The sequence below is a fragment of the Jaculus jaculus genome, chromosome 8 (assembly GCF_020740685.1).
Source record: "Jaculus jaculus isolate mJacJac1 chromosome 8, mJacJac1.mat.Y.cur, whole genome shotgun sequence".
Taxonomy (NCBI): Eukaryota; Metazoa; Chordata; class Mammalia; order Rodentia; family Dipodidae; genus Jaculus; species Jaculus jaculus.
Genome location: NC_059109.1, coordinates 43814359 through 43826641, shown reverse-complemented (window position 1 = coordinate 43826641; position 12283 = coordinate 43814359). Strand labels below are relative to the sequence as shown.

General features: G+C 43.1%; 1 protein-coding gene across 6 annotated transcripts in view; it reads left to right on the top strand.

Annotated features, from left to right (window-relative positions):
• The window catches only part of Cd44 (CD44 molecule (Indian blood group)), a 97475-nt gene that overhangs the window by 77991 nt on the left and 7201 nt on the right, over positions 1-12283 (top strand). For all 6 annotated transcript variants that reach the window (XM_045156301.1, XM_045156302.1, XM_004660809.2 and 3 more), the window contains 3 exons: positions 2160-2225; positions 6867-6941; positions 9782-9860. In XM_045156301.1, the coding sequence (XP_045012236.1) occupies positions 2160-2225; positions 6867-6941; positions 9782-9860 (220 nt within the window). The remainder of the gene's footprint in view (positions 1-2159; positions 2226-6866; positions 6942-9781; positions 9861-12283) is intronic.

Genomic DNA, 12283 nt, shown 5'->3' with positions numbered 1-12283 from the left:
CTCATTTTCTCCTACTAGTGCCTATGACCCAGGTGCTTATTGCCAATCAACCATTAATTATTTATGCATATAAATAAATGTGCTTATTTATATATGTGTGTGTATGTGTGTCATATATATATATATATACACACATACATACATATATCCTATGCATACACATGTAGCAGAGACCCTACCTTCCTTACTCCCCCCAAAAGAAAAGATGTCTGTTTTTAAAATATATTTTTATTTGTTTGAGAGAGAGGTAAATAAGCAGGTAGAGAGAGAGAAAAAGAAAGAGAGAATGGACACACAAGGTCCTCTAGCTACTTCACACAAACTCCAGATGCACGTGACACCTTGTACATCTGAATTTATGTCTGGTCCTTGGGCTCTGCAGCCAAGTCCTTAACCACTATGCCCATTCTCAGGCCCCAAGAAGAAATGTCTTATAAAAACCCCATATGTAGAAAAGATGATAGTCATGATGCTCTGATGTATGAAAGGAAAACCCAGAATGTCCTATGCTTGGCCTGTTTCTTTTGGCTTTCTATCCCCAGGGCTTCAGAAACAAAGTTTAAAAACACCACTATCAGTAGCATTGGCAGAACCAAGCCCCCATACACTCCTTAGTTTGTTACATAGGATGCCTTTATTCTCCCTTATCAATCCCTCTAAGTACCATTATAAGTTTCTTTGTGAAGGAAGGACTCTAAGAATGCCACCTAATTTCTCTTATTGTGCAACCTAATGGGTTTAAATTTGAGTTAGCAGTCTTAATAGTTACAGCATCCTAGATGTCTTACAGAGCCTTGTTAGGCAATAAAATTCCTTCTACAAAATTAATATTCCCATGTGCTGCTTCGTTCCATTCAACTGTGGCAAAGATGATGGTGTGAATAGATTTCCATGTTTCTCTGAGAATTCTAGGGTGAGCGAAAGATCTGATTCTCATCCTTGACTTTCTTCCAGAACAGTTACATATTTCCTTCCTTCCACAGTCCTCCCTGTGTAAAGAACTCAGACTTTTGACATGGTAGTGGCAATGCAGAGATGACTGGTTCTGGTGATGGTGACTGTGGTAGTGAGACTGCTTTCAGTGACTATTTGAGAAAGTGCTGTTTTCTCTTACTGTAACCATCAGCGAGGGAGCCAAACAACCTCTCTCTTCAATAAAATTATGCACAAACACAGGTGACTTACCTTTACCTCTCCTAACAAAGGAAATGGTGATGATCAACTTGTTTTATACTCTTTCTAGATACCTTCATAATGGAGTACTATAATGACTTTATGAATTTCTATATACTATATGTGTATATTTATCTGCTTTTAAATTTTTAGCATGTTTAAGATAGGCATAGTAGTACATGCCTCTAATCCCAGCACTCAGGAGACTGAGATTAGAGAATAGCCATGAATTTGAGGCCAGTCTGGGATTACAGAGTGAGTTCCAGGTCAGCCTGGGCTAGAGTGAGAACCTGCCTCAAAAAACAAACAAAAAATTCTAGCATCGTTTTGAGAAGTGATGTTATGGAGTTGATAAGTACAGCAGTTTTTCAAATGCTGATGTCTAAGAATTGATCTTTGGGTTTAGATTTTGGCAATTTATGAGTTTGTCTCAAAGACTAAGTTATATTAATTATTGGTGCTGGAATTCAGGCTTAGCTTTCAAAAATATTGATTGAAATTTATTTTAATATCCAGGTAAGTGTTACTCACACATTATCTCACCATTTAGTTTTTCCATGACTTTGGCCTTTTGTTTCTAATACATACCTGATTTTTCTCTTTGACTCTTTACCTCAGTCAACCTTAAAATTGTTTCATTGCAGACTCAGAGAAACATCTTCACATGAATTGTGCTCTGAGCCAGAGCACACCCACTTCCACCGACCATGTGTCTCCCATTCCAATGCTTATGATCCTTATTCAAAGTACAAAATATCTAGTTCTAACACAGACCTTAGTCACCCTAGATGGCCTGTGCTGCCTCAGTTTCCTTCATTTTTATTAAAGCTCTAGCCCACTCATAAGTGGATTAAGCAGAGTGTTGGCTTCTTGGTTCATTTTAGTGGATTACACTGTCATGGCTTTATGACTACTCATCCCCCAAAAGACAGATGGCATGAAAGTGGAAACCCAAGGTACTGACTTTCCTTCACTGTTCTTCACAGGAGACCAAGACTCACGCATGAACCCTAGTGGGGGGTCCCACACCACTCATGGATCTGAATCAGCTGGTGAGTTTGAAATGCTTCAGTCATTTACTGTTAAAACCTTTGAACCTGATGATTGCTAATATGGTGTGAGTCAGTGTCTCTGGGGACATCTTTAACACTCTTTTTTAAAGCAGGAAGGGCTTATTAAATCCCATTGCTGGGCCCCACCCTGAAGTGTCTGATTCAGTAGATCTGGGTGGAGCATAAGTATTTGTGTGTCTTATAAATTCCCCAGTAATGCTGATCCCACTGGGCCAGAAACTACAGGCTGAGAACTACTGCTCTGAAGAAAGATTTTCCATCTAAAAGGATCAGGAAGAATTCAAGGAAGGCTCCACTTGAGCATGGCCCTGTGCCAAAGTGATGAAGAGCTCTCTTGAAATAAGAACCAGTGGTGGCTGGAGAGATGGCTCCATGGTTAAGTGCTTGTTTCAAATAAGAATCACTGCTACTTAATCTCAGTTCCTCTGATAGAAACTGAGCAAGATACTTAAAGGTCTGAGATTTGATTTCCTAACTACAATATAATAGTTGTCACAGGGTACTGCTTAAAAACTAGATGACAGAATTCACAAAAAGTACTTAGCATAATTGCTGCATGTGATAAAATAACCAGCATTTCAGAAGTAACGGTGATCTAGCAAGATTGTGCAAAGCATTTTACATGTAACTGTAACTCATGTAGAGCAGACCATCCAGTATCAGTGGACTCAGTGTCCGACTTGATATTAACTCACTTAATTATCTTACATACTCTATGATGTAAGTACCATCATTCTCTCCATGTTACATGAAAGGAGCTAAGATAAGAGAGGGTATGTAACTTGACCAAGTTGATATGAGCCCTAAGTGGTACATCCAGGTTTCAAACCTGAGGGTCTCATATGGCCTCTCCCAAGCCCATCTGGAAGAAAATTCCATAATGACCATAATTATTTCCAGTCTTGTATTATTAAGCAGATCCCCATTGACCATGACTCAGATAACACCCCTACAAGCATCAATTCAGGCAGCAAAGTCTGACATAAGGCAAGCTTCATTCTGACTTGTAGTGCTGGGTCTGCACAGGGCTTCTCAGTACTATTAGTTGTGAGATCCTAGATCCATATACATGACCACCCTCCACTGCATGCCCAAGCCGGAGCGGGCACTGCCATCTGAATTGGGTATGTACATAGAGGCTTCAGTAATGCCCTTTATCTAGGAACGCTGTGATTTAAGTCTCACTAGAAATGTTCCTGAAGTACAGATCTATATCTCAGTCTCCCTGGGGTCCTTGGGCAATGCACTTTGATCTTTTCAAACCTCATATTCGCTGTTAATGAAAAGAAAGATCATATTACCCGCCTCAGTGACCTCTTAGAGTTTTTGAGAGGAAGAAAGGTTTTCAGGGAGGTGGAAAGGTTTGGGAGCACTAGGGAGAAAGTGCTAAGAACAGCTCTCTAAAACCAAGAGACACCAGTCATTACTCCAAGTGTGGTTTTTGGACCCTCAGAAGATCTGTCCCATAGAAGCTTCAGAATCGCAACCCACATACTGTGGGGCACCATTGGCACTGTAGCCAAGGCCCCCCACCCTTAGGAGACTTGTACACACAGGAAACTCCAGGAAGCTCTGCTCTTCACTGCTTTCTCACAGTTGAAGTCAACTGTGTGATCTTTGTGCCAATGACTCAGGTTGGGCCTCATCTCCTGACTGGTATACCCAGTGCCCCTCTTTGCATAACTTGCTCTCCAAGCCTTTCTTACCCTAGCTGGATTTATGGATCTGGAAAGGCCCAACAGAAGCCTGCTGCCTCTCATCCAACCTCTTTGGCTTTTGCATAAAGTGAGAATCGGGTGGGTGGGAGCTGGTGTCTTTTGTTTGGTTCCTGTGCAGGTGTCTATTGTTCAAAAGGGCGGTTTCATCTTGTGCACACACCCAGATCTTTCCTTGCTGGGAGCACTTTTTTTTTTTTTTTGGAAAATTAAAATAAAGAGATTATGATCTATTAATGGCCTCCTTTACAAATATCAAAGGCTGCTGTGAGTCAGACAAAAGACCAACAAGAGTGACTGTGCCACTTCGGTGGTTTCCAAGACCAAAGATCTGCAGTTTAGATAGTCTGACATCCCATGCCTCATGCATGCACGAACCTGCCGGCGCCCGGCGACCCTGGTGGGTGGGTGGGAAAAGGGCTTCGGACTGTTTTGAGGTCTGTGAAGAAAAAGGCCACTGTCAAAATGGGGTGGAGTGTGTTGAATTTCCTTTGCCCCATTTGGGTTTGAACCAGCACAACACATTGAATAAATTGGAGCCAATAAGCCCTCAAATGTCACTGTAAGATTGCACTGGCCATGCTGCAAGTCAAATGTCACTGTAAGATTGCACTGGCCATGCTGCAAGGTCCCAAGCTAGACTCGGCACGAAAAGCCTGGATTAACCTAACAGTTGTATCCCGGCTTTGGTGTCCTCTGCGACCTTCAGGTTGTCACAGAGGCTGCTATTTACACTAAATAGTAAGACATTTTCAGACTTTGCTCTCAAGTGGGAGAGGAAGAATTAAGCATCTTCCAGGGCCCAGGAAACGTTACAGAGGAAGTGGTGGATCAAGTACGAGTGCTGTTGGCCGTGAGCCTCCTCCAGGGAGATGGTGATAGACACTGAGGAGACTCAAAACCCATCAAAGGACTGGGGAGATGGCTGCTCAGTTAAAGGTGTTTGCATGCAAAGCCTGCTGGCCTGAGTTCAATTCCTCAGTACCCATGTGGAGCCTGATGCACAAAGTAGCATTGGTGTCTAGAGTTCATTTGCAGTAGCAACAGGCCCTGGTGTACCCATTCTCCCTCTCTCTTTCTCTCTCAAATAAACAGACCTATTTTTAAAACAGTTTTAAAAAAACTCATCAAAGTTGTAAATCAGAAGCTGCTGAGAGCTTAACACTAAAAGAGACTCGTAATGTGTTCTCCAAAGTCCAGGTAACACTGCAGAACAGGAGGTTGAAAGAATATAAGAGCCACAGGATAGAAAGGTGTATTCTGAGGCATTTCCCTGTAACAAGAGTCTGCCTGTGGTATGCATGACCCCACGATGGTTACTGATAACTCCACTGAAGGGGCCCCTCAGAGGAATGGGGACAAGGGAAGAGGAACATAGAGTATGACCAAATAGAAGTATGACCAAGTTGTAATATGTTCATATATTAAGGTTCTCAAATTAAAAAAAAAAAGCCAAACTAACACAAACCATGAAGGTTCATTAGGTAAGTCTCTTAGCAAGGTGTCTATCTAGGCCTCTTCTTCCTCCTTTTTGTGAGGCGGCTGGGGTTTTGACTTGCAAGGTACTTGTCTTGTCTCTTAGTGCTTCCTTCCAATTCTGGGCGCTTTATTTTCTCATTCTGATTTTTTTTTTTTTTTTTTTAGTTAAAGTCTCACACTAGGCCAGGCTGTCCTGGAATTGACTATGTAGTCTCAGGGTGGCCTTGAACTCACAGCATTCCTCCTACCCCTGCCTCCCGAGTACTGGGATTAAAGGCACATGACACCATGCCCAGCTCATTCTGCTTTTTAACAGTATAAAGTGTTCATTTTTCTCACAAAGACATGTTTCATGAAGATATTAGCAGAGACTTTAACCAGCTGGTTGTTCACAGGCAGACAGGACCATTGATTGAACCCTCCCACCACAATCCTTGCTTTTTGTTGTTTACAGTGTTGGCTTCTAGAATATTCAGTGTGGTGTTTAGATGCCCTTTGGACCTTTTGGAGCATATGGATTCCTGAGGGATCTGATCACAATGAAGATCCCGCAGGTCTGGAGCGAAGCCTGAGATTCTGTGTTCCAGGCAAGCTCCCAAATGATGGATGCTGCTGGTCCAGGGCACCACACCTTCAGTAGCAAAGTCCTAAACATTAAAAAAAGAAAAAAATGAAAACTCTGCACAGCTACTATGGTCATGACTCATCTAAGCCTCTGCACGATGAGGATGAAGTGTATCTGTTGTGATTCCCACTTTATAAGTAAGAAAACCAAGACCTGAAGAGGGAATTTGGCCTAGTATGTGTTACTAACAGAAGGCAGAATCAGGCTGGAGAAATGGCTCAGCAGTTAAGGCACTTTCCTGTGAACCTAATGACACCAGGTTCCATTCCCCAATACCCAAGTAAAGCCAGATGTACAAGGTGGGACATGCATCTGGAGTTTGTTGCAACAACTGGAGGCACTGGCATGCCCTCTCTCCCTCCCTCCCTCCCTCTCTCTCTCTCTCTCTCTCTCTCTCTCTCTCTCTCTCATTTCTCAATCTCTATCTGCATAATGATTCTGGGTTCAAGGCCTGATTCTGATCTCTCTCTCTGTCTCCACACTTATATCAGAATTAGGTCTTGAATCCAGCCCTGAAGCCCAAGGTCAAGCACTGCGCATCATTGCTCCTGAGAATCTCATGTCACTTGACACAAAATAGCACTTCCAAGGCTTAGCTTAGTCACACTAAACTTGGGTGGGGGTGGGGAGAGGCGGGTAATGATGTGCTTTGCCTAACACTTCATGAATGTCTGTGACTTGGATCTATTCATAGTTCGGGTGATGCAGGGGTTGGAAGATGGCCAGGTCTGCTGTTCTGGAAGGAACTCCTGGCTATGCATTCCAAACTTGGGCTGAGACACCTTCTCGCTTTTCCCTTAGGACACTCCAGTGGGAGTCAAGAAGGTGGGGCACACACGACCTCCTCCAGTCCTACGCGGAGGCCCATGATTCCGGGTGAGTTTCACAGCGTGAAGACAATGTAAGATGATGAAAGCAAGTTTCTTAAACCATCCCAGGAAGCAAGAAGATTCAGGCAAGGGCATATCCCTTGAACCTCCCCATGCCTGTCTGTAGTTTAAGCACAAACACACTAGAGCCTCTTGGTAGGAAAGGACAGGAAACACTCTTTTTCTCCTGGGACTTCCAGGTCCCACTGATGGGCTGAGCTCACATCAAGACTGTCATCTAGTGACCAAAAGAAGGTCCTTGTTAGTCCTTTCCACATGAATGATCTTCCGGAGGACCCCTTGTCACACCCAGGTCCCAGTGTCTCCTTTATTTCTGGGGCCACAGGCAAAGTGTATAGTTTTCTGTGTACACTGTGGGCAGGAAAGAGACACACTGGCCCTTTGTGTGGGGTGGAGTGAAAACAGTTTTCTGATCCCCAAACTGCTTTTCCTTGATCCAGACAGAAGAAACTTTTCAGCAAGTATTACATGAGCAGCAAGGCAACTGGGGTACCTGGCCATCCTGAGCAGCAAGGTTGAAGGGTCTGATGTAGATTCCTCTCGGGGATCAAAACTGAATGCTTGTGAAAGAGTTACACAAAGGAAGGTTTTCCTAATGCTACTAATTCCCCCTTTTACGGGTTGGAGGGATGGCTTACTGAGAAAGGCATTTGCCTACAAAGCCAAAGGACCCAAGTTCAATTCTCCAGGACCCATGTCAGCCAGATGTACAAGGGGGCGCACATGTCTGGAGTTCATTTGCAGTGGCTGGAGGCCCTGGCATGCCCTTTCATTCTCTCTCTCTCCCTCTTTCCCAAATAAATAAATAAATAAATAAATTTTTTAAATTCCCCCTTTTAATTCTCCCCTATTTGGAGGTCTCCAAACCACCTCCCGTGGGGGGAAGAGAAGAACGTGATGTGTGGCTTGTTCCTTTTGTCTCAGCTTGCTGAGCACCCAAGAAGACAGAGCATGTTGAAGAGCATCTGGGCTGTGGAGAGAAGCAGGATTCTTCCAAGCTTTAGGGAGCGGGAATGTGGGAGGAGGGTGTGGGGCTGTAGCTTGGGACTAGAGGGCAAGCAGGGTGGAAGAAGGAAGAATAGAAATGATACCTTTCTGTTAGCCTCCTTGAGGTGAGCCAAAGGTGGCTCAGAGCAGGAAGTAAGAGAAGACTAAGACCTCCAGAGAGTGGTGGGCAACTAATGACTTTCCACCTTTCTTCTTCACCAAGCTTTACTTGTGGTGCACAAATTAAATTGAATCAACATCTCGATTTAATCCTATTAAAGCATGGTGGAGGTTTTTGTTTGCTTGATTGTTTTGTTTGTTTATTCGAGGTAGGGTTTCACTCTAGCTCAGGCTGACCTGGAATTCACCATGTAGTCTCAGGGTGGCCTTGAACTCATGGCGATCTTCCTACCTCTACTAATCAAGTGCTGGGATTAAAGGCATACGCCAGCATGCCCAGCTTTTTTTTTTTTTTTTTGTTATTTTTTTTGGAGGTGGGGTCTCACTCTAGCCCAAGCTGACCTGGAATTCACTATGAAGTCTCAGGCTGGTCTTGAACTCACAGCAATCCTTCTACCTCTCTGCCTCCCGAGTGCTGGGATTAAAGGCGTGTGCCACCACATCTGGCTTAAAGCATGTTTTTAAAGCATATGTACAATCCACAAGTGATATATAAGTATCTAAAGATTATTAAATGAAACTAAATAAGAGGACAAAAAAAATTCATTACCTATATTACCATCCAAAATCACTATGGCTACCATTTCAATAACCTTAACCCTTTATTCTTCTTGTCATTTTTAAATGTAATTCATGTACAAAACTAGAATGATGCTATAAGTGCTGTTTGACCATAGTTTTCCATGTCATTAAATACTTTCCCCTTGTACTTATACTTAGTACATGATGGAGTGGATATATCCTAATTTATTTAATCAATCTCTTACTATTAGACATGAGATTGCTCCTAGCTTTATTTATTTATTTATTTATTTATTTATTTATTTATTTATTTGAGAGCAACAGAGAGAGAGAAAGGCAGAGAAAGAGAGAGACAGAGAGAGAAAATGGACGCTCCAGGGCCTCTAGCCACTGCAGCCCCTGCAAACAAACTCCAGACACATGCACCCCCTTGTGCATCTGGCTAACATGGGTTCTGGGGAATCGAGCCTTGAAACGGGGTCCTTAGGCTTCACAAGCAAGCACTTAACCACTAGGCAAGCTCTCCAGCCCTGTTCCTAACTTTTGCCATCATAAATAGCTCAGTAATGGACATCTTTACAGCTATTTTTGGGATACTAGAAGCTCTTGGCTGACTCACATAGCATGAATATTTTGAAGTCTACTGTCAAATGGAACCAAATGACCCTCAAATGAGTGTATACAAATTCACTCTTCTTCCACTTTCCATAAGGATGTATTTTGCCCCACCCACTAGTCTGTAACCATCATATTCGTTTATGAATGAAATGTAGGCATATGATCTTTTATAGGAAAAGAATGTTCCTTTCAAGAGAGACATACACTTCCTTTAATCTATTTAATATCATTTTGCCAGAAGCATCTACAAGCTTCGACAAGTCACTCTATATGTTTTTGGAAGCATATTTCTCCTGGCAATACTTGACAATCCTAGCTGGTGGTAAAAGATGAAAATAAAAGACCTAAAGGGAAACAAATTCTGTTTCTTAGGATGATTTTCCTAACAGCTAGACCTTTGGGACAAACCTCTCTGCCGTTCTGACTGAGGTTCTAATTTGTTAAATTTTGAACTGCATTTTTGGTTTCACCAAGTGTATTTGCCAAGCTCACACCTGTCTTTTGGTCTCCTCACACCAGAGTGGCTCATCATCTTGGCCTCGCTCTTGGCCCTGGCCCTGATTCTAGCTGTTTGCATTGCTGTCAATAGTCGGAGAAGGTAAGAGGATACCCCTGCGGCCTTGCACTTTGAAGGGCACTATGGGCTTTGGGCTTCACATCCTTGCTGCTCAGAGTGTAGCTTCTGTCATCAGCACCCTTGGAGCTTGTGAGAAATGCAATCTCGGGCCCGACCCTGGGCAGAGTCTACACTTTAACAAGATCCTAGGGAGTCATGTGGGGTACAGTTTAAGAAACTCTTCTTTGTCCCATTCTGTAGAAAAAGAAATCTGTGATCATTGAGACTCCCGACTTTTAAATAGTGGTTGAACTTTCTTGTTAAGTTTTTCATGGTTAAGTCCTCATGGTGAACCTATTTGTATGATTTATGAAAAGTCTCATCAGTGAGGCACATAAAGTATATACTCATCCATTGATTCATTAAAAACATTTTTATTCTTTTTACTTGTGTGTGTAGTGTATGTGGTGTGTGCATGCCTGTGTGTGCATGTGTCTGTGAAGATGTGCACAGTCCCATGCACGTGTGCGCAAAGGCCAGAAGTGGACGTGGTGGGCCCTCTATTTCTCCTTGCCTTATTTCCCTGAGCATTCTTGAGCAGGGTCTCTTTGAGCCTGGCCTTAGCAATCTTTCTGTCTCTGCTCTCTCTCAGTTTTAGGTTATGGGCGTACATGGGTGTGTCCAGCTTTTTACATGGGTGCTGGGGAATCCCATCTCAGAACCTCATGCTTGCACAGCACACCTTCTTCCCTACTAAGCCATTTTCCCAGTCCATAAACAAGTATTTATTAAGCTCTTTCATGACTCATGAAATATCAAATAAAGATTCATGAACTGGTCCTCTCCTTTAGTCCATTTGAGTCCTGTGAATCCTTCTAGAACATTTACACAAAGTAGGCACTAGGTGTTTTATTATTTTTGGTAAGAATGTTATTTTCTATTTTGGGGAAGTTATAGTTGAAGAGGTTCAGGGTCTAGCCTAGGAAAAGCTTCCTACCAAAGAGGCCTGTGGAGTAACAATGAAGGCTCTCTGGACAAGTCAATACAATGAACTCCCCAGAACTGACAAGTAAGCTGCTTTCATACTTGTTCATAGCCTCCCCTCCCCTGCCTCAAATAAGCATTTTGAAAGTTATTTATAAGGTATGTATGCATTAGTGATCTATGACAAATTTCCAAATATCAGGCTGCCAAAGGTGACATGAAGAAAAATAATAACTTCAACAACAGAAGAAATTGCCTTGCATTAAAGGTACTTTGAATGTGTAAGTTTAAATTCTTATCCAGTCACTTTAAAGATTCATTATGTTTTTTATTTCTCCAAGCACCTGTTGTGGACATTAAACCATTTGTAAATATCCCCTGAGATTGCCTCTTGTAAGGTCAGAGTTATCTCCAAACAGGACTGCTGCTCTTGTACCTCAGAATCAACTCACAGGCCAGAAAATGCCTCCAATTGGGAGAAAACCCAGAGAGAATTACAGACAGTGTTGCTGCCTTTTAAAAACAATGATTGACTAGTTCCAATGCCAAGCACAGCTTTTGCAGTCTCTCTGATTATCTGAAGAAATCAATTTTTATATTGTTTTGTGCTAGTGGGGGTTAATATCACTGTATTGATATCTGTACTTTTGAGAACATAATTTTTAAAAACCTAGTCATGAGAGTTGGCCACATAAGAACCAAAATCTAGGGTGGGAATTTAAAAGACCTCCTGAAGGCTCTCACAACAAAATGAAAAGAGATCTCATTTTTTTTTTTTCAAGGTAGGGTCTCCCGTCCAGGCTGACCTGGAATTCACTCTGTAGTCTCAGGGTGGCCTTGAACTCACAGCGATCCTCCTACCTCTGCCTCCCAAGTGGTAGGGTTAAAGGCGTGCGCCACCACGCCCGGCTAAGAGATCTGATTTTTTTGTTGTTGTTGTTGTTGAATTTAAAATAATGCGAGTCGAGGAAGCCCTTACAAAGAAGCTTTTTATACTTCTCATCTGTGTTTTCCCTTGGATTACGCGTGCTCAATTAAATATGAATTTCCTATTGTTTGAATCCAGCCCTTTGTTCTGGGACCTGGAATGTTTCACTTTTGCTCACATATACAGTCCATAAGCTTTGCACATGTCGCCATGGAGATGTTGGCAGGGACGCTGTCGATGTGCGGAGCCCTCTCAGAAGCATGCCAGCTGTCTCTGAGAGCAGTTTGCATCTGTAGGTGGGGGCCACTTAGCTTCCAGGCTGCTCCCTGTTCCCTCAGCAGGAGAAAGCGGGCCTCCCGCCCTCCTCTGCCTCCTCCCCACACCAGCCGTTGCCCTGGCAACCGGCAGACAGGGACAGGCAGCAGCCAGCCCAGCCAGCGCCTCCCCGGGAAAGTAGCTGTTCGGACGCCATAAATTACCGCGTCCGGATTTGATAACTGAAAACAGATTTGCCACACTGCTAAAGGGTGGTTCACGGCTGCATAGGCCCCTT